Source organism: Scyliorhinus canicula, chromosome 12, assembly GCF_902713615.1.
Source record: "Scyliorhinus canicula chromosome 12, sScyCan1.1, whole genome shotgun sequence".
NCBI lineage: Eukaryota > Metazoa > Chordata > Chondrichthyes > Carcharhiniformes > Scyliorhinidae > Scyliorhinus > Scyliorhinus canicula.
Window position 1 is genome coordinate 62,480,901 of NC_052157.1, and position 22,207 is coordinate 62,503,107.

The 22,207-nt window shown below is 51.0% G+C and overlaps 1 protein-coding gene across 1 annotated transcript in view; it reads left to right on the forward strand.

Annotated features, from left to right (window-relative positions):
* The first annotated feature begins 5,138 nt into the window (after positions 1-5,138).
* Positions 5,139-22,207, forward strand: part of LOC119974508 (D(2)-like dopamine receptor) — a 29,996-nt gene continuing 12,927 nt past the window's right edge. The window contains exons 1-5 of the mRNA XM_038813446.1: positions 5,139-5,428; positions 10,181-10,290; positions 13,873-14,012; positions 16,348-16,547; positions 18,222-18,308. Of these exons, the coding sequence (XP_038669374.1) occupies positions 5,150-5,428; positions 10,181-10,290; positions 13,873-14,012; positions 16,348-16,547; positions 18,222-18,308 (816 nt within the window). The 5' untranslated portion in view covers positions 5,139-5,149. The remainder of the gene's footprint in view (positions 5,429-10,180; positions 10,291-13,872; positions 14,013-16,347; positions 16,548-18,221; positions 18,309-22,207) is intronic.

The following is a 22,207-nucleotide window of genomic DNA, read 5'->3' on the forward strand; positions in this document are numbered from 1 at the left end:
ATGCGATAAGTTAAGCAAATATGGGACTCGGTGCCACAGGGAGTGGCGAGAATGTGAGACTCGCCCCCACATACAGTGGGGAGAATGTGGGATTCGCTCCCAGAGAGAGTGGAGAAAATGTGGGATTCGCTCCCACAGAGAGTGGGGAGAATGTGGGACTCACTCCCACAGAGAGTGTGGAGAATATGGTACTCGCTCCCACAGAAAGTGGGGAGTATGTGGGACTCGCTCCCACAGGGAGTGGGGAGAATGTGGGACTCGCTCCCATCGGGAGTGTGGAGAATGTGGGACTCGCTCCCACAGGGAGTGGGGAGAATGTGGGACTCACGCCCACAGGGAGTGGGGAGAATGTGGGACTCGCTCCCACAGCGAGTGGGGAGAATGAGGGACTCGCTCCCACAGGGAGTGGGGAGAATGTGGGAATGCCCTCCTGTGCCAGGTGATTTGGTTATCGGAAGCAGAGGGCAGGATTTTCTGTTGTTCCCACTGGTGGTACCTCCCCTGCCCCAAGGTCCCTGGCAGGGAAACAGGACTGGAAGATAATGCCGCGATGCTGGCATTCTGCTGCGACAGGTGGGAAGTGTGTGGCACCTTCACAAGCAGCTAAATTGAGCTGTGAATGGTTGGGCATCGATATTGTAATACCTTCCCCATCACCATCGGGGTTTGGATCGAGCAGGGAGCAGATTCAATAGGAACTTTTAAAAGGGGAGATTGGATAAATACTGCAATGGGATCATTTTTCAGGGATGTGGGAGATGACAGGGCTGGGGAGAGTTGTGGAATCGTCAGATAGGGCTGGTTTAGCTCACAGGGCTAAATCACTGGCTTTTAAAGCAGACCGAGGCAGGCCAGCAGCACGGTTCAATTCCCGTACCAGCCTCCCCGAACAGACGCCGGAATGTGGCGACTAGGGGCTTTTCACAATTTTTTCAATTTCAATTAAACATCTAGCAAAGGGCCAATGGGTGGAATAGCCACTCCCTGTGTTGTATCGTATTGATTCACCCACATTGTGTACCCTCCACAGTTATTCAGCGGCAGCTTTTGCTTGTATCCTGTGCCTCTGTCACAGCTCTTACTGCTTTATCCACTTCCCTCTCCCACCTTCTCACCTCCCCCAATCTCTTTCTCCTCCTGTCTCTCTCCCTGCTTCTGAGCTCCTCCCTCTTCCTCACTTTCTCACCACCTCTCTCTTCCTCTCTCTCTCCCTTTCCCTCTCTCACCCTCCGCCTGTCTCACTCTCCCCTCTCTCTTCCTCTCCTGCTCTCTCAACCCCTCTCACCCTCTTTCTCTCACCTCTCTCTCTCCCCCTCTGTCCTCTCTCTCTCTCTGGTCGCTCCCTCCTTTATTTCCTCCTCTCTCCTTCCCCACTCTCTCTTCCACCTCCCGCTCTCACTCTCTCTGCTGCCTCCCTACCTCTCTCCTCCCCCTTTCCCTTGACACCCCTCTCTCTCTACCCCATCTCTCTAGATTCCGTCTCTCTCCCCACTCTCTCTCCCCTTTATCTCTCTCCCTCCCACTCTCTCTCTCTCTCTCTCCTTTCGCTCTTTCTCTCTCATTCCTCCTCCTTGCCCCCCTCTCGCTACCTCTCCCTCTTTCCCTCCCTTCACTCCCTCTCACTTGGCCTCCACCTTCCCCTCTCTCCCCTACTCTCTTCTCCCCACCTCTTTCACTCTCCCCTTCCTCTAGCTCTCTCCACCACATCTCTCTCCCGTCATCATCCCGCCCACTCTCCCTCTTCTGCTCCGCCCTCCACTTCTGGCTTCGTTCCCCTCTCTTCCCACCCCCCCCCCCCTCTCTCTCTCTCATCTCTCTCTCTCTCTCCCAACCGTTTCAGAATCCTACTCTCTCTTATTCCCGCCCATCTGCCCCCCACCTCGCTCTATTCTGCTCTCTCCTACTTCTGGCCTTCTCTCTCTCTCTCTCTCTCTCTCTCTCTCCCCCCGTCACTCTCTCTCCACTCTCTCTCTTTCTCTCTTCCACTCTCACTCTCCCTCTTTCCCCTGTCTCATGGGCTGTATGGGAGTGGCTGTACATAGACCCTCTTCACCCAGTGCTGAAACGGCTCACGGGCAGCTGGTCAGAGGGGCATAGAGTAAACAAAATGACAAGCCCATATTGAACCGTGCTGCCCCCTGTGCCAGTGCCCACTCTGGCGACTCACAGAGTTACACTGCTCACTTTGCCACACTGGATAGTGGATGGAATCCAGTGCATAATACAGAGGAGGGGGATTTGGATGGAATCCAGTGCGTTATTCTTTCCTTCCTTCCCTGTTAGATCTGTTAAACTTCCAGCAGAAGACTGATGGGTGGAATGGTCTCTCCGTATGTTGTATTGTGTTGCTTCACCCACATTGTGTGCCATCCATTTTTATTCATTGGCAGCTTTTGCTTGTTTCTGTTGTGCTCTTTCACAGCTCTCTCTGCTTTCTCCACCTCCCTCTCCCACCTTCCCACCTCCCCCAGTCTCCCTCTCCTCCTGTCTCTCTTCCTGCCTCTATCCTCCCTCTTTCTCTCATCCCCTCTCTCTCATCCGCTCTCACCTACACCCTCTCTCTCTCATCCTCTCCTCCTGACTTTCTCTCCCCTCTCCCTTCCTCCCTCTCTCTCTCATCCCCTCTTTCTCCCTCTTCTCCTCTTTCTCTTACCCCTTTCTCACCCCCTTTTTCCCTGCCTCTGTCCTTCTCTCTCTCTCTCCCTTGCTCTTTCTCTCCTTTCTTTCCTCCTCTCTGTTTCCCCCTTTCGTTCCCACTCTCTCTGCTGTCTCCCTCATCTTCCCTACGTCTCTTCTCCCCTCTCTCCCCCTCTGTCCTCTCCCTTTCTCCCTATCCCCCACTCTCCCCACTCTCTCTCTCTCTCTCTCCCCACTCTCTCTTTCTCCCTTTATCTCTCTCCCACCCACTCTCTCTCACCCTCTCTCTTTCTCTCCCCTTTCGCGCTCTCTCTCTCCCTTCTCTTTCCCTGCCTCACTCCTCTTCTCACTCATTCCTCCTCCTTGCTCCCTCTCCCTCCGCCCTCTTTCCCATCTTTCTCCCCCTTTCTCTCTCCCTCTCCCCCTGCCTCACTCCTCCTCTCCTCTCTTCCTTTCTCCCTCTTGCTCCCCCTCTATCCTTCTCTCCCTCTCCCCGTCTCTTTCACTCTCTCCCTCCCCGTCTCTTTCACTCTCTCTCTCCCCCTCCCTCTTTCCCCATCTCCTTGCCCCACCTCTCTCTCTTTTGCTCTCCCTCCTACCTCTGGCTCGATCCCCCTCTCTCCTCCTCTCTCTCCCCCTCTCTTTCTCCCCCATCTCCCACCTCTCTCTCTCTCTTCTGCGCTTCCTCCTAATTTTGGCCCTCTCTCACTCTCTCTCTCTCCCTTGTCTCTCTCTCTCTTCCACTCTCACTCTCCCTCTTTCCCCTGTTTCATGGGCTGTATGGGAGTGGCTGTACATAGACCCTCTTCACCCAGTGCTGAAACGGCTCACGGGCAGCTGGTCAGAGGGGCATAGAGTAAACAAAACGACAAGCCCATATTGAACTGTGCTGCCCCCTGTGCCAGTGCCCACTCTGGCGACTCACAGAGTTACACTGCTCACTTTACCACACTGGATAGTGGATGGAATCCAGTGCATAATACAGAGGAGGGGGATTTGGATGGAATCCAGTGCATTATTCTTTCCTTCCTTCCTTCATTCCCTCCTCCCACCCTCCGTCCCTCCCGACCAGCTTTCCTCTTATATTCCTTCTTCCTTCTATACTTCCTTCCTCACTCAATTCCTCCCTCCCCTGACCCCCAACCTCAGAAGAGAGAGGAGGCTACCAGAGGGCTGGCCTGGTTTATACCGGGTAGGATTGCCTCATGTCAATTCTGTTGCGATCGGAGGTTCACTTGGAGGGGATACTAAGCTGGGGGGCTGGTGGAGGGGGTTCGGGATTTTCTAAAGAGTAGAGAAGGCGAGGTGTGTTCATGTAGAGGAAGAATGAGCTGGTTTCCAGAGGGTTGGGGGGGGGGGGGGTTTAGGATGGCACAGTGCAGACCCGTGTGATTTGGTCCCTTATCCATTGAATACTTGAATTCTGGGCACAGAACAGTAGATGCACAACGAACGAGTTAACAATAGTTTGGGGACTGAGATTGTGCAGTTCATCTCATGGCTGAGAGATTTCAGATCATTATCTTCTCAAGATTCATCCTTCTTGTGATTTTACATAGTCAGGACACAATGCTTGATATACGAGGTGCTTCATTGATTTAATAAACATCTTTATGAGGCAGTTATTATGGAATCGGATTAAGTTACCAGCGGACATCTGATTATGACACCTTTGGCAGCCGTTACTTTTATTATTGCGCAAAACCAACTAGATTGGATTAAGATGCCGCATTTAAGCAGTGTTTATACTATGTTCAAAAACATTTGACAGCAAATAACTGGACTGCCAAAGGGCAGCCCTTATAACGGGCGGCACGCTAGCACAGTGGTTAGCACTGCTGCCTCAGCACCAGGGTCCTGGGTTCAATTCCGGCCTCGGGTGACTGTGTGGAATTTGCACGTTCTCCCCGTGTCTGCGTGGGTTTCCTCCCCGTGCTCCGGTTTTCTCCCACAGTCCAAAGATGTGCAGGTTAAGTGGGCTTACGGGGACAGGGCGGGAAGTGGGTCTAGAGGGTCAGTGCAGACTCGATAGGCCAAATGGCCTCCTTTTGCACTGTAAGGATTCTATGGATTTAAAAACTACCAGAGGTAGGTACTGAGCACAGCATGATCTCGCCAATTAGCGGCAAGAAGTTTAATAAGCAGATTGTTTGATTTAATCCACCCTCCAATTCCGGCCTCTTGAGCATCCTCTGATTCCCATCGCTTCACCATGGGTGGCCATGCCTTCATCTGTCTCTCTCTGGCTCTCTCTCCTCCTTTAAGATGCTGTGTATATGTTTGTAACAAAATACACAAGATACTGTGAAGCACCATGGGACATTCTGTCAGACTAAAGGTTTGAGATCAATGTAATCGGTTGCTTTTGCTTTTATTGCCTCCCCTTTACCTTCAGTGTCTGGATCATCTGTTTCACACCTTCCCCCCACCCCACCCCCACTCTCTAGAATTATATTTTGCCGTCTTTCGTCTGCAGGTGACCGAGGAGGTTAGAGTTTAGAGGTCACAGCCAATGGCTGCTCCCAGTATGGTGGCCCTGAATGACTCGCAGACGAGAGGGCTGGGACAATGGAGCAACGGGACCAGCGAGCCATGGCGACACCATTATAATTACTACGCGGCCCTACTCAGCCTCCTGATCCTCGTGGTGGTATTTGGCAATGTGCTGGTGTGCATGGCGGTGTCCCGGGAGAGAGCCCTGCAGACCACCACCAACTATCTCATAGTCAGCCTGGCTGTGGCAGACTTGCTGGTGGCCACGCTGGTGATGCCATGGGTCGTCTACCTGGAGGTAAAACCGTCAGCTAGGTCCGCCTGTCAAAACGCCCAAGGGGAGTGCAAATAAGGGCCCCAAATCCCCATTTCCACTTCTCTACCTGGAACCAGTCAGAGCCAGGAGAAGATTTTTTTCTGCATTGCTTCCGATACCTGGTCACGTCTGCCTATTGGCGCCCAACACAAGAGCAAACCCAAAAGCACTCAATGCATTCAGGACAGGGGAAGGCCATTCAGCCCCTCGGGTCTGTCTCACTTTTCACTTGGGTCATCTTGGGATGGTCCAGCACAGAAGGAGATCATTCGGCCCATTAAATGGCAAGTCAGTGGTGTAGTAATAATGCCAGTGGGCTAGTAATCCCGAGGCCAAGTCTAATGTTCTGGGAACCATGGGCTCAAACCCCACAGGGGCAACCTGTGGAATTTAAATTCAAAAGCAGCGTTGTAGTGAGGAGGAGGAGGCTATATGAATAGGGAGGGTTGTAGGGGCTGGAGGGGGTTAGAAATAGGGATGGATGTAGGAGCTGGAGGAGGTTAGAGGTAGGGAGGGTTGTAGAGGCTGGAGGAGGTTACAGAGATAGGGAGGGTTGAAGAGGCTGGAGGAGGTTACAGAGATTGGGAGGGTTGAAGAGGCTGGAGGAGGTTACAGAGATAGGGTTTGTTATAGGGGCTGGAGGAGGTTACAGAGATAGGGAGGGTTGTAGGGGCTGGAGGAGGTTACAGAGATTGGGAGGGTTGAAGAGGCTGGAGGAGGTTACAGAGATAGGGTTTGTTATAGGGGCTGGAGGAGGTTACAGAGATAGGGTTTGTTATAGGGGCTGGAGGAGGTTACAGAGATAGGGTTTGTTATAGGGGCTGGAGGAGGTTACAGAGATAGGGAGGGTTGTAGGGGCTGGAGGAGGTTACAGAGATTGGGCGGGTTGTAGGGGCTGGAGGAGGTTACAGAGATAGGGAGGGTTGTAGGGGCTGATGGAGGTTACACGGAGGGTTGTAGGGGCTGGAGGAGGTTAGAGAGAGTGGGAGAGTTTTAGAGGCAGGGGGATCTTATGGAGATAGCACAAGGAGACATTTGAAACAAGGATGAGCATTATAAAATTGAGTTTGGATGATCATAGTGGCTCGAACCAGTCTCCCCATCAATTCTGATGAGCATATTTGGCAGTGAGTGGCAAGAGTGGATGGGGTAGAATCAATTGGTAATCCTTGGGGTGTGTTCTCCCAGCAACAACCCCACTGTCAAAGTGGTCAGCAGGTAAAAATGTATTTGAGCCCTCTGCTCTGAATCACCGTGCGCCCAAAGGAACAAAATTCTATTCCAGTATTTATCCAGTGTCCTCCCTTTTGATGGTTCCTGTTGAATCTGCTCCCACCGCCCAATCAGGCAGCACCTTCCAGATCACAACTCGCTGTGTGTGTGATTTAAAAACAAGTCCTTCCTCACCTCACTTGCTTTACTGATGGAGCTGGCTTGCACTGAAGATTTACCAGTCTCCGCAATATGCTTCCCCGCTCTGTCGCACGTGAACCCTCGACCTCTGTACGATGGTCACAGATTGGGATATTCATGCAGCCATGAGGCCTCTTCCTGAGGCTCGTGTGGTCCATCCAAGTATGAATCTTGCAATCCCACCTCTCAATTGCTTTCATTAGTACTTCAAATAAAAAAGCAAACATTCTGTCAGCAGGTGCAACGAAGGCCCACAAATGATAAAATATTCATTCATTATCATCCAACCGCGAGGGGAATTAATTTTGTACAATGTCGTCTCCGGAGCGCTAATCGCACTTTTCTCGCACAATTAAATCTGGGGCAAAATTAGTTTTAATGGAAAATTAGAATTACTGTAATATTCCTGCTTGTAGTCCTTGTCAAACTACTTTATATTTCATTATATCTAGATGTCAACGCGTGTTTAATCTCTTGGAACACTCCTCATCTCCAAACTAACCCGAGCTACAATTTCCACGCATTATACTCTTTCCAATAAAGATGTAATGTCTCGATGTGCCGCAGTGACAAACGCATAAAACGACCCAAGTGTTCGGGCAACGTTCTCAAAGTTTGATTAATGTGACTGCTGGAAGCAGAGGATTGTTACAATGATCTTATAACACCGATGTGAAAGAGTGAATTCAACACATTCTCTCCGTGTATTTTGAATGTTCAGAATGTGAACATTTCTAGGCTTTTTTTACTAGCTGGAGTTAATAATTTACTCATGACAAATAAAAATCAATGTAGCTACTGCTGCTAACAGCCAAAAGTTTAGAATTTCAACAACTTATTTTGCCACGGTGTCTTCAATATAGTGAAATGTCCCTGCTCTGTTCAATGGAACGAGTTAGAAAGCCGGGCAGAGAAGTCTCCAGTCTCCCAGGCCCCCTGGTTCTCGGCTGGCGGAGCGATTCTCTCTTCCCGCCGCTTGTCAAAGGGATTTCCCATTGAAGCCACTCCATGGTGCCGGGAAACCCACGGTGAGGGGGTGCCCTGCCGGCAGGACCAGAGAATCCCAATGGTCGCAGAATTCCGGGCCATAATCGGAACCCGGAGATATGAGGGGCTATTGAGGAGAGGTGATCAAAAGCTCAGTGAAAGAGGTCAGTTTTTAAGGAATGTCTTAAATGAGGAGACAGAGAGAGGGAGGGAGAGCGACAGAGAGAGGGAGGGAGAGCGACAGAGAGAGGGAGGGAGAAAGACAGAGGGAGAGATGGGTGAAGAGGTTTAAGGAGGGGATTCCAGAGCTCAGGGCCCCCAGGTAGCTGAAGGCACTGCCGCCAATAGTGGAGCAATGCGAATTGGGGAGTGCTCAAGAGGCCGGAATTGAAAGAGCACAGAGATCTCGGAGGGTTGTAGGGGCTGGAGGAGGTTACGGAGTGATGCAACCATCAATTCACACGAGACAGAGAGTTGAAGTGAACAGCGGCTTTAATCGACTAGAACAGTGCCTGCCTGCGACTGCTCTGCAAATGAGAGCCACCTACAGGGCAGCTGCTCTTTATACCTTCCCTCAAGGGGGCAGAGCCAGGGGCGGAGCCTACAAGGGCACCAACATGATACAATCAGTGTAGTACAGTACAATGGTCCATAGGTGGAGCCCACATGGGCAACAGCGTGATACAATGTAGTACAGTGGTGAATGTAGTACAGTGGTGAATGGTTACTATAATACATTCACCACACAAAGATAGGGAGGGTTATAGGGGCTGGAGAAGGTTACAGAGATAGGGAGAGTTGTAGGGACTGGAAGAGGTTACAGAGATAGGGATGGTTGTAGGGGCTGGAGGAGGTTACGGAGTTAGGGATGGTTGCAAGGGCTGCAGGAGGCTCCAGAGATAGGGAGGGTTGTACGAGCTGGAGGGGGGTTACAGAGATAAAGAGGGTTGTAGTGGTTGGAGGGGGTTATAGAGATAGGGAGAGTTGTAGGGGCTGGTGGAGGTTACAAGGTAGGGAGGCTTGTGGGGACAGAGGAAGTTACAGAGGTAGGGAGGACTGTATGGGCTGGAGGCGGGTACAGTGAGAGGGAGGGTTGTGCGGGCTGATGAAGGTTACAGAGATAGGGAGGGCTATAGAAGCTGGAGGAGGTTACATAGATAGGGATGTGTGTATGGGCTGGAGGAGGTTACAGAGAAAGGGAAGGTTGTAGGGACTGGAGGAGGTTACAGAGGTAGGGAGGGTTGTGGGGGCTGGAGAAGGTTACAGAGATAGGGAGGATTGTAGGGGCTGGAGGCGATTACAGACAAAGGGAGGATTGTAGGGGTTGGAGGAGGTTACATAGAGCTGGAGGGTTGTAGGGGCTGCTGGAGGTTACAAAGATAGGGAGGTTTGTTGAGACTAGAGAAGATTACAGAGATGGGGAAAGTTGTAGGGACTGTTGCAAGTTACAGAGATAGGGAGGGTTGTTGTGGTTGGAGGAGGTTACAGAGATAGGCAAAGTTGCAGGTACTGTTGGAATTACAGAGATAGGGGGGTTGTGGGGACTTCAGGAGGTTACAGAGATAGGGAAGGTTGTAGGGACTGTTGGAAGTTACAGAGATAGATGGGTTGTAGGGACTGTTGGAAGTTACAGAGATAGGGGGGTTGCAGGGACTTCAGGAGGTTACAGAGATAGGGAAACTGGAGGGACTGTTGGGAGTTACAGAGCTAGGGAAAGTTGTGGGACTGTTGGGAGTTACAGAGATAGGGAGGGTTGTGGGGACTGTTGGGAGTTACAGAGATAGGGAGGGTTGTGTTTGGAGGAAGTTCGGCACAAGGAGAGATTTGAAAACAGGGATGAGAATTATAAAATTGAGGTTGGATGATCACAGTGGTTCGACCATTCTCCCCATTAATTCTCATCAACTTAATTGGTCGTGGCAAGTTTAAGTGGGTGGGGTAGGATTACTTGGTGGTCTTTGGGGTCTGTTCTCACCAGCAACAACCTACTCCCAACACCACTCCATCTTCGAACCCACTGCTCTGAATTGTCATTGGGGCAAAGTGACTTCACTTCCCGCAGAACTCATAGAAAGTCAAGGAAGAAAATAATGTGGATGCTGGCGATCTGAAATAATCACAGAAAATGGTGAAAAATCTAGCATCCATGTAGAGAGAACCAGAGTTAACCTTACAGCTCTGAACCCATGTGGAAGGCACTGTCTAAACCCCTCAAGTTCTGGAATGTCAGTATGGCTATCGGGGACTCTGCCATCTTGGAACAGGTTGGGTTTGAAGGGAGGACGCTCTGGCCATGAGCTGCTGCTCCTGATGTTCTTTGTGCTGTTATTGTAGGTGGTCGGTGAGTGGCAGTTCAGCTGGATTCACTGCGACATCTTTGTGACACTGGATGTGATGTTGTGTACAGCCAGCATCCTCAACCTGTGTGCCATCAGCATCGACAGGTAACCGGTAACCGTTCAGTCATATTCAGCCCATCTGCTCCATGCCAATGTTCCTGCTCCACACCAATCTCCTTTCCCAGCCCTCTCTCCATCATTCCCATCACCATCTCCTATTCCTCTCTCCCTCATTGTTTATCCAGCTTCTCCCTTAAATACATCAACACTATTCACCTCAACCACTTCCTGTGGGAGCGAGTCCCATATTCTTCCTACTCCCTGTGGGAATGAGTCCCACATTCTCCCCACTCCCCATGGGAGTGAGTCCAACATTCCCGCCACTCCCTGTGGGAGCAAGTCCCACATTCTCCCCACTCCCTGTTGGAGCAGTCCCACATTCACCCCACTCTCTGGGTAAAGAAGGTTCTCCTGAATTCCCCACCGGATTTTTTTTTTTTAGGGATGTGGGTGTTGTTGGCCATGTCAGCTTTGCCCTTGAACCCGGAGTCACTGTTGAATAATAAGGAGTCGCCCATTTAACATAGAGATGAGTTGAATTCTTTCACTCAGAGGATTGAGGGTCTCTTTCCACAAAAGGCAGTGGAAGCTGAACCTTTGAATATTTTTTAGGCAGAGCTGGATATATTTTTCATTAACAACGGGAGGGTGAAAGGTTACCAGGTCAGTAGGATGCAGGTTTGAGGTCACTATCAGATCAGCCATGATCTTGTTAAATGGGGGAGCAAGATTGAGGGGCTGAATGGCCAATCCTGTCCTTGTTCATATGAACTGAGTGGCCTTTTCGGGTTAGAGTTGACCTCATTGCTGTAGGCCTGTAAAAGAGTTCTCTCTTCTGAAGGCCCTTCAGTAAAACAATTGGAGTTTTTATGGCCATTACTGAGACTCGCTTTTCATCCCAGATTTAATTGGTTGAATTTAAATTGAACCAGTTGCCGTGGGTCAGATTCAAACCTGTGTCCCCCAGGGAAATAGCCTGGGCCTCTGGGATTACCAGGTCTGAGGTTACCACTCTGTCACTGTCTCCCCCTTTTAGTGACCATCTAATTTTGATGGTCCTCTAGTTCTGGTCTCACCTCCCCTACAAGTGGAAACATCTTCTCTATGTCCCGATATATGGAAACCCTCTTTCCTCTCAGCTTCCGGCATTCCTAGGAAATGCAGAAGCCAGTTTGTGCACAAGCAGCAACATGAAAATGACCCAGATTGTCTGGATGAGGGATAAATATCGGTCCAAGGCGAGGGAGAACTCACCATTTGGTGCAGATTTAAGGACCTCCCCACCCTCTCTGAAACACAAGATGAAGTAAGATGTCTTCAACACCAGGTTAAAGTCCAACAGGTTTGTTTCAAATCACTAGCTTTCGGAGCACTGCTCCTTCCTCAGGTAAGACTTCTTACTGTGCTCACCAACGCCGGCATCTCCACATCATGGCTACTCTCTGAAACACAACCAGCCCATCCTTCCCCCTTTGCCAAATGTGTGCATAGTTGTACCATGGTTACTCTCCGAGCCGCCTGTGCGACTAGTTCAGGCAGGGGCGAGTCCAACCCTGGGAATGTCGGCCTTCAAGACTATCAATCCCTCATCTGCCAGCAATGGCACGCACCCCACCCCCCATATGTTTTCCGTCAGGTGAGCCAGGTTGACCGGTCAGGATGTACGTTGGATTCTGTCGGAGGCTAACTGGGCAGGTGGTGGGAAAGGAATAACCTCCGTTGCTGTGAGATTCTGAGGGGTTGGGAAAAATGGGTTTAATTTGCTCTGCCCAGTGGACATTGCCGGTATCAGAGCTCAAATAGGAGCGGTTGGGTTGCCCTGGCTCTGTTGTCATTGGATGCCCATCTGGAGTCAAGCACATTGAGGCTCCGCAAGGGCACATGGCTCACGTGTGCCATTGTCATGGAGTGCCCGCTTAACTGCACAAGAGTGCAGGTAACTAGATCTTTCCTCCCTCCCTTCACCCGCTGACCCCTGCTCAGGCCCACTGCCCCCTTTCATCCCCACCCCACCTTCCTCCTTTATTTAATACTTTCCCTGGGCTCCCTAGTTTTGGGAGGGGTGGCATGGGTTCGGCGAGGCCCAATGGGCAGTGAGATGCAGACTCATGGTTCCTGGCCCTCCTATTGTGCATCGTCCAGGTTTCCTCCACACCCCACATCCCCTCCCCTCATTTCGAGACCAAACAGGCCCTCCCATGAGAGAAGCTGCCCCACTCATGATCTTGGGTAGAAACAGGGGACAGAGTGATTTGGATGTCCTTGTACATGGAACACTGGAAGTCAACATGCAGCTACAACAAGGAACCTGAAAGGTCGATGGTATGTCAGCATTTATTGCAAAGGGATTGGTGTATAAAAGTAAAGAAGTCTCAGTGTAATTACACAGGGCTGTGGTAAGACCGAACCTGGGGAACTGTGCACAGTTTTGGGTCTCTTAGCATACCGCCAACCCTGGCATCAAACCCGAAAGCTGACCCCAACCATAAATCCTGACCCCTAACTCCGAAACCTTAACCCTGACCCTTAACCATTCACTCTGACCCTTATTCCAAACCGGAACCCTAAACCTAACCTGTAAACGCAGCTCCCTACCCCTAACCCTATCCCCAACTCCGAACTCTGTATCGCTAAACCCCCATCCCAAATTCCCTTCCCTAACACTAACACACTATCCCAAACACCCTATCCCCCTAAAGCCCTATCCCTAACTCCCTATCCCTAACTCCCTATTCCCTAATGCCCTAACTCCCTATTCCCTAACTCCCTATCCCTAACTCCCTATCCCTAACTCCCTATTCCCTAATGCCCTATCCCCTAACTCCCTATTCCCTCATGCCCTATCTCCTAACTCCCTATTCCCTAATGTCCTATCCCTAACTCCCTATACCCTAATGCCCTATCCCTAACTCCCTAATGCCCTATTCCCTAACGCCCTATTCCCTAACGCCCTATTCCCTAACGCCCTATCCCTAATGCCCTATCCCTAATCCGAAACCCCAAGGCCAATTCCTTAACACTAAACCCTAAGCAAAACTTCATAACCCTAAACCCCCTAAACCCAACTCGTTAAACCCCGCCCCTCAGCTCCTGAATCCCCCTCCGCTCCCGAACAACCCCCCCCCCCGCCCCCGAACCTTCCCCCACTCCCAAACTCCTAGCTCCCTACCCCCAATCCCCAACTTCCTAAATCCCTAACTCCCTATCCCAACCCCTAATTCCCTAACTCCATCCCAACCCCTAACTCCCTAATTCCCTGACTCCAGCAGTGAAAGCCTGTTTCCCGCTCCACAGGCCAGAGAGTAGAGACCTCAGTGGGGTGGGGGAGGGGTCACACTCTCAGTATAAGGTGTCAACCATTTTGGATTGAGATGAGGAGAACTCTCTTCACTCAGTGCGTGGTGAATCTTGAGAATTCCTGAGCCCAGAGAGCCGTGGTGCTCCGTCGCTGAGTATATTCAAGATCGTTGGCTGCCATGGCATGGGAACTTTCAGGCTGGAGAAGGATATTTGGCCCATTGAACTTGCTTTCCTTGGCTTCACTCCTCGCCTAGCTTGTTGAAGAATGTTTCGCTTCACTCTGCCGGCTCTAACTCGTTTCTTGTTTTGCCACCCTCCCCCTCGCAGATACACAGCGGTTGCCATGCCGATGCTCTACAACACCCGTTACAGCTCAAGGCGCAGAGTCACCCTGATGATAACCACAGTCTGGGTGCTGTCCTTTGCAATCTCCTGCCCGCTGCTCTTCGGGATGAAGAACCACCCGGGTAAGTGGAGGACCAGTGGGATGAAGGGGACATGAGAATTCTCGCTGCATTCCCAGCCACCGGGGACTTCAGTGAATGTTGGGGAGACTGGGAGAAGCTGGGATTGTTCTGGGGGAGATTGAATGGAGGCTTGCAAAATCATGAGGGGGGTTTGAATAAAGTCAATAAGGAGAAACTGCTTCCCAGCAGCAGGAGAAAAGAACCAGAGTTGGGGCTGGGGGGCAGGGGGAAGAGGCCATGCAACGGTCTAATGGCTTCCAGGTTTACTGACAAGTGGGCCTGCCAGCGGCGTGGACATCCCATCCTACCCGCCCGCCGCCATTCCCTCCCATGAGCACCCTCTCAACCCCCACCCCCCGATTCCTATCTGCCTCACTACAGGGTGCAGGCTCTGGGTTGGCAGTAACAGCGGGTTTGGTACATGTGAATGGAGGGTGATGGTGACCTGCTCTGCGATGACAATGTCTGACTCCTGCCTATGGTAACACTCTCCCCCGTCCGCCTGTGGATTCCTTGCATGCATACTGGCCATTCCTTCACAAAGTCCCACCGAACCCCTGGAGTGACGGAGGGTGGGTGAGCGGATGGGGATGGTGAGCAGGTTTGTGCTCGAGTCCCTATTGCTTTGCTGTATGCTGCACCCATGCCAACCTAACTGGGGTCTACCTTTCTGGCCTTACGGGCCCGAGGTAGATCCCCAGGCGGTACATCAGGAATGGAGGTGGCCTGCTGTGATTTCCGCCCTGTGATCTAGGTCCTTTTTGGAGACCATCTTCTGGCGATCAAGCCTGGATGGGTCCGGCTGCTGCTCGGGTGTCCCGGTTCTGCCGACTGCCCAGGGACAGAACGGTGAGGGCACAGGGAGTATGAGGCACTGTGATGTTCTGGCACCTCCGCTGTGGGAGTCACTGGCATGGGCCCCATCACCTCCACCTCCCTTGGGGTGCCTGATTTGTCTGAGCTATTCCATGGGGCGGGACGGGGGTGTGGGCAGAGCTATCGCCACGTGGTGCTGCCAGTCCTGGAGACCCGCTCTCGTTTTGTCTAGGATCTCCATTCTCACGGCCATGGAGCACAGGGAGTGGATCACATCACACTGTGACTGTGCCACCACCTTCTAAGTCTGTGCCACATCAGCCAGTGACTGCACCACGTCCCTCTGTCTGCGCAATGCTGGTTAGTGCCCAGGCAATGCCGCCGCTGACACCCTCTGCCATGGCCTTCTGTGACTGGGCCAGGCTCTGGAGCACCGCTGCAGTGTCCATGTGGCTACAGTTGCTGGATGCTCGCTGACAACCCCGCATGTAGTCCCTGATCAGCAACTGAATCTCCACAATTGAGACACTGTTCGTTACAGAAGCCCAAAACCCGTCTGGACGGCAGCAAGTCCCTGGGGTCGGCCTGCCCTCCAACCGTCCGCCCTCCCCCGTCCGCCCCCCCCCCCCCCCCCCCCCCCCCTTGACCTGTTATACCGCAGCACGTATGTGGTGCGCACCAGATAGTGCCCTGGATGCCCAGCCGAGGTGAGTGTCTGGGATGATGGAGAGTGTTGGAGACAGCTGTGACGGGAAATCAGTGTCATCAATGGACTCAAGCTCTGGGGTGTCATGGGATGCGGGTCGAGGGCTCCCGTTGCTCTCCGTGCCCCCATTGTCGCTGCTCTCCACTTGTGGTTGGGGGCAGGGGGCACAGAAGGGCCCACTTCATCGCCAAGAGCTCCTGCTAGACAGAAGACAAGGCGCATGATTGGACCGCGGCCATGGATGGTTGTGGTGGTGGAGTGGGGTTGTGGGGGAGGTGTGAGTGGAGCGGTGGAGGTGTGGTAGTGGGGTGACACACGTGCCATGGGGAACCGCAACTCAGAGGGGTCTCACCTCCTCGCCTGATGCTGACCTCTGCCCCGTTAACTGCCCTTTCATTGGCCCACCGAACACGCCCAGTGCTCTCTGTTCGGGTGCAGTGAGGAAACGCTGTCTCCCTCCAGTCTTCCCCCTCTCACGGCGATTGTCAGCAACTTTCTCCCGGGGGGGGTTTGGCTAGGGTACCCGGCCATGACGGCCTGTATGCGTGCCGGCATGGGTGAAGGTGGGGTTCGATCTCTCTCTGGGGGGGGGGGTCTCAGGAACAGAGAATTCTGCCCCTTATCTCTGTCAACCCCTTTCATCAATTTAAAGTCCTCAATCAAGTCTCCCCCCTCACACCCCTCCTCAGAGAAAAGAACCCGGCCTGTAAACTCTGGTAACATCTTTGCTATCCTTGAATTACAACTCCTTCAGAGACCCAATACAATTCTATGTTATTATGGAGATTATAAATGTGCTCTGTCCTGTTCTAGATAAAAGGGATGAGACCATCTGTGCCATCGTGAACCCTTCTTTTGTCCTATACTCCTCTATTGTCTCCTTCTACGTTCCCTTCATCGTGACGCTGTTAGTTTATGTCCAGATCTATGCGGTGTTGAGACGCAGGAGGAAGCGCGTGGCCGTCAAGAGGATCAACGTTGCCTTGGAGCAGGAAACCCTGCCGCCCATAAAGGTGAGAAAACTAAATAACAGGCACAGTGTAAGGGAGCTTTACTCTGTATCTAACCTTGTGCCTTTCACAGTAACTTCATTGAAGCCTACTTGTGACAATAAGCGATTATTATTATTATTGTGCTGTACCTGTCCTGGGAGTGTTTGATGGGGACAGTGTAGATGAAGCTTTACTCTGTATCTAACCCCATGCTGTACCTGTCCTGGGAATGTTTAATTTTGACAGTACAGAAGCAACTTTACTCTGTATCTAACCTTGTGCTGTACCTGTCCTGGGAGTGTTTGATGGGACAATGTAGAGGGAGCTTTACTCTGTATCTAACCTTGTGCTGTACCTGTCCTGGGAGTGTTTGATGGGGACAGTGTAGAGGGAGCTTTACTCAGTATCTAACCTTGTGCTGTACCTGTCCTGCGAGTGTTTGATGGGGCCAGTGTAGAGGGAGCTTTACTCTGTATCTCATCCCGTGCTGTACCTGTCCTGGGAGTGTTTGATGGGGACAGGGTAGAGGGAGCTTTATTCTGTATCGTACCTCATGCTGTCCCTGTCATGGGAGTGTTTGATGGGACAATGTAGAGGGAGTTTTACTCTGTATCTAATCTTGTGCTGTACCTGTCCTGAGAGTGTTTGATGGGGACAGAGTAGAGGGAGCTTTACTCTGTATCTAACCCTGTGCTGTACCTGTCCTGAGAGTGTTTGATGGGAACAGAGTAGAGGGAGCTTTACTCTGTATCTAACCCTGTGCTGTACCTGTCCTGGGAGTGTTTGATGGGGACAGAGTAGAGGGAACCTTATTCTGTACCTGGTGGCTCCCCTCCAAGCCACTCACCACACTGAAATATATTGGCCATTCCTTCACTGTCGCTGGGTCGAAATCCTGGAATTCCCTCCCTAACAGCACTGTGTGTGTATCAACACCACATGGACTTCAATGGTTCAAAAACTCTGTTCACCACCACCTTTGGAGGGGCAATTGGGGATGAGTAATAACTGCAGGCGTAGCCAGCGAAGACCACAATCTCTGAACGAATAGTGGAGTCGGACACTTTAGGAACTTTCAAGCGGTTATTGGATAGGCACAATAGCACACCAGAATGACAGGGAGTGGATAGCTTGATCTTGGTTTCGGACAAGGCTCGGCACAACATCGAGGGCCGAAGGGCCTGATCTGTGCTGTACTGTTCTATGTTCTATGTAAATGTAACCCTGAAGTTAGTCATTTTGAAAGCATTTTACTGCTGTATTTAATTTACATAGAACATACAGTGCAGAAGGAGGCCATTCAGCCCATTGAGTCTGCACCGACCCACTTAAGCCCTCACTTCCACCCTATCCCCGTAACCAACCTTTTTTGGTCACTAAGGGCAATTTATCATGGCCAATCCACCTAACCCGCGCGTCTTTGGACTGTGGGAAGAAACCGGAGCACCCGGAGGAAACCCACGCAGACACGGGGAGGATGTGCAGACTCCGCACAGACAGTGACCCAACCGGGAATCGAACCTGGGACCCTGGCATTGAGAAGCCTCAGTGCTCATCACTTGTGCTACCTTGCTGTCCACTTGGATAATGACGTCACTGGAATTGTAAACAATGGATTTTCTATCCTACAACATGTAATATTTGTGCTTACACTGTTGCCAGGGTCAATCATTCCATTATTTTATTTTATTTCAGAATAAGTGCACACATCCCGAAGATGTCAAACTTTGCACTTTAGTGGTCCAATCAAACAGGAGCACCACTGTAAACAAGAAGAAACTGGTAAGAATGGACTGGGTAACATCGGAATACTCCAGGCAGATGGACACATTCCCACTGCAATCTAAATCATAACTAAGATCACATCCCATTCCAAAGGTCATTGATCAAACCCCTTTTCATTCTCTATCACTGTACACAATCTCAATGGATCAAACCCCTTCCCATTCACTCCCATTGTACACAATCCCAATGGATCAAACCGCTTCCCATTCACTCCCATTGTACACAATCCCAATGGATCAAACCCCTTCCCCTCACTCCCAATGTACACAATCCCAATGGATCATTAACTCCCATTGGAGAGACCCCAATTCCCTTCACTTCCATGGAGAGACTGGGAGAAGCTGGGATTGTTCACCACTGAGCAGAGAAGATTAAGGGGGAAATTAAATAGAGTTGTTTAAAATCAGTAGGGGTTTGGATAGAGTAAATAAGGAGAAAGAGTTTCCCGCGGCAGGAGGCTCAGTAACCAGAGGGACACAGATTGAAGGGAATTGGGAAAAGAATCTGAGGGGGAGACGAGGAGAATTTAAAAACATATGTATATTTTTATTCAAGGCATTTTCAGATATACGAAAAGAATCAGAACAATTCAATAAACAACCACACCCCACCTGCTCCCCTGACGCCACCACCTCGCATCCCGCCTTCCCCATTTTAACCCCCTAACCCCCCCCCCACCCCCGCCAACACTATCCCCCACCCCCCCCACCCCCTTGCTTTCCCCTCAAACCTTAAAGAAATCAATAAACGGCTTCCTCCTATGGGTGAACCCCTCTGCTGACCCCCTAAACTCTGAGTCCCGCCACCGAAGCAAAATCCGTTTCCAGGCTTTCAGGGAGGCAAAGGCCAAAACATTGGCCTCTCTCACCCACTGGACTCCCGGGCCTTCCGACACCCTAAATATCGGCACCTCCAGACTCGGGACCACCTCCACACCCAACCTATCAGACATCACGTCCGACAACCCCTGCCAGAACTCCCTCAGTCTTGGACACGTCCAGATCAAGTGGACATGATTTGCGGCCCAACCGCGCACTGCCCACATCTATCCTCTACCCCCGCAAAGAACCTACTCATCCTCACCACCATCATATGCGCCCTATGTACAACTTTTAACTGGATGAAGCTTAATCTCACACACGATGAGCTGATGTTCACCCTCCACAAGGCCTCTACCCACGTCTCAGCCCTCACCTCCCCTCCCAGCTCCTCCTCCCATTTACATTTGATAGCCCCCACCAGGGCTCTCTCCCACTCCATCCCACTTATAGACATCCGGCAACTTCCCCTCCCCTACTTCATCCTTCGACAGCACCTTGTCCTTCAACCCCCGGGGCGACAGCCCAGGCAAGGACAGCACCTCTCTCCTGCAGGTACCTAAAGCCATTCCCTTGGGCAACTCATACACTTCCTCCAGATCCTCTAACCCCGCAACTTGCTCCTGATAAACAAATCACCAAAATGCTCAATGCCTGCCTGCCACCACCCCCTAGCAATGTTCGCCGCTGAATAATAGTTCATCATGTTCAGCAATGCAAGGCACCCCAACCCCACTCCTCGCTCCAAGAAATCCCGCCGCATCCGCAGGGTCATCCCCTCCCCCACAAACTGGAGATCAGCCCATTGACCTTAAAAAAAGCGACTTGTGGGACAAAGATTGGGAGGTTCTGAAATACAAACAGAAACCTCAGCAGCACCGTCATTTTCACTGTCTGCACCCACGCTGCCAGCAACAGCGACAGTACATCCCACCTCTTAAAGTCCACCCTCATCTGTTCCACCAACCGAACCAGGTTTAGCTTGTGCAACTGAGCCCAACTCTGCACCACCTGGATACCCAAATACCTGAAACTTGCCCCCACCACCCTCAACGGCAACTCTCCTGGTCTCCTTTCCTGCCCTCTGGCCTGAATCAGGAACTCCTCACTATTTCCCATATTCAATTTGTATCTACAAACTACAATCTACAAACCACTGCCCGAACCCAAACCGCCCCCACTCCACCCTATCGAAAGCCTTCTCCGCGTCCATCGCCACCACTACCTCCATCTCCTGTCCCTCCGAAGGCATCATAATTACATTGAGTAGCCTCCTCGTATTCGCCGACAACTGCCCCCCTTCACAAAATCCATCTGATCCTCACCTGTCACCCCTGGCACACAGTCCTCAATTTGCGATGACAGCACCTTCGCCAATCACTTGATATTGGGTGGTACGACCCACGCTGCTCCAGGTCCTTATCCTTCTTTAAAATCAGGGAGATGGAAGCCTGCAGTGATGTAGGGGGGAGTTCCCCCCTCTCCCTTGCTTCATTATACATCCTCACCAGCAGTGGCCCCAGGTCCACCCCAAACGTTTTATAAAACTCTCCAGGGAATCCGACCGGCCCCAGAGCCTTCCCTGCCTGCATTGTCCCCATAACCACGCGTTACTTCCTTTAGCCCAATTGGGGCCCCTCCTCCACTTTGGAAAACTAACCCATTCAGGAACTGCCGCATCCCCTCCTCCCTGGTTGGGGGCTCCGACTTGTAGAACCTCCTATAGAATGCCTCAAACACTCCATTCACCCTCTCTGGGTCCATCACCACCTTACCCTGATCATCCCTAACTCCACCAATCCCCCTCGCCGCCTCCTGCTTTCTCAACTGATAGGCCAACATCCTGCTCGCCTTTTCCTCATACTCATACACTGCCCCTCCACAGCTGTCCCACCGCCTTCCCATAGAAACTAGCCCAAACTCCATCTGGAGCCTCTGCCTCTCCTTCAACAACCTTGCCTCCGGTGCCTCTGAATACCTCCTGTCCACACTCAAAATCTTGTCCACCAGTCTTGCTCTCTCCTCCCAGGGTGGCGACTGTGACCTCCTCCATGCTGTTCAGCTCCACATAGCCCTGAATGGCAGCCCTCACCCTCTCACACAGTGATGATGTGCATAAATAACCATGTATGCAGTGACAGAAAAGACCTCCAACCAGCAGGTTGCAGTAGAGAACAACCATGTGATACTGTTACCTCAGGGAATCTGGGGATAGTCTTTGTACATGTATGTAGTGATAGACAAGATCTCCAACCAGCAGGTGGCAGTAGAGAACAACCACATGATCCTGTTACCTCAGGGAATCTGGGGATAGTCTTCGTAGTGGAGAGTCACAATTTGTAGTAGCTCTTAGGTTATTTTGTTTTACCAAGTGCACCACTGCAATATTTTATGAAAACATGGATTAACAAGCTTAAACAGCAATCACACGAGTAAGTAAAAACAACTTATATTTAGCCTTCCCCACCAGATCAAAATGATTTTAATTTTACAGTCACCTCATGAAAATCAGAACTAATAATGGCATATTGCCGAGATATGTTGTCATTCTTACCAGGGCAGTTGCAAGAATACCAAATTTCAAAGGGAGCAACAATTTATATGGCATGGCATGGTAAAAGGGTGCTAATTGGTTTGCAAGTGGAATCAAATTGAAGTGTTGCCATGGAGATTGTGCCAGAGGACCATTGTCCCCCATTCTTATAATTCAAAGACGGCACAATGTCTGGTCATGTTCTCTCTGCTTGCAGAGGTATGTATTATGATATATATATATGTATATATATAGGAACAGCTTTGTCTAATCACAAGTGATCAAATGTGGTTCCTTCCTTTAAAATCAATCACTAGAAGAATGTGCTTTTAGATGTTTCCCTTCCAATTATTGGAACCTTTGAAGCCTAATGCGGTTCACTTATACTTGATCAAACCTGCCCTGATGAATGCATCCTTTTTCAGCAATGCTCAAGCAACTATAAGTAATCGTGTCCAAATGTTCTAACGCAATTAAATGCTTAAGCAGGATCTGAAGACCTATAAAGATATGATCCCAGATCTTCACCATTTCAGGTGTAGCCG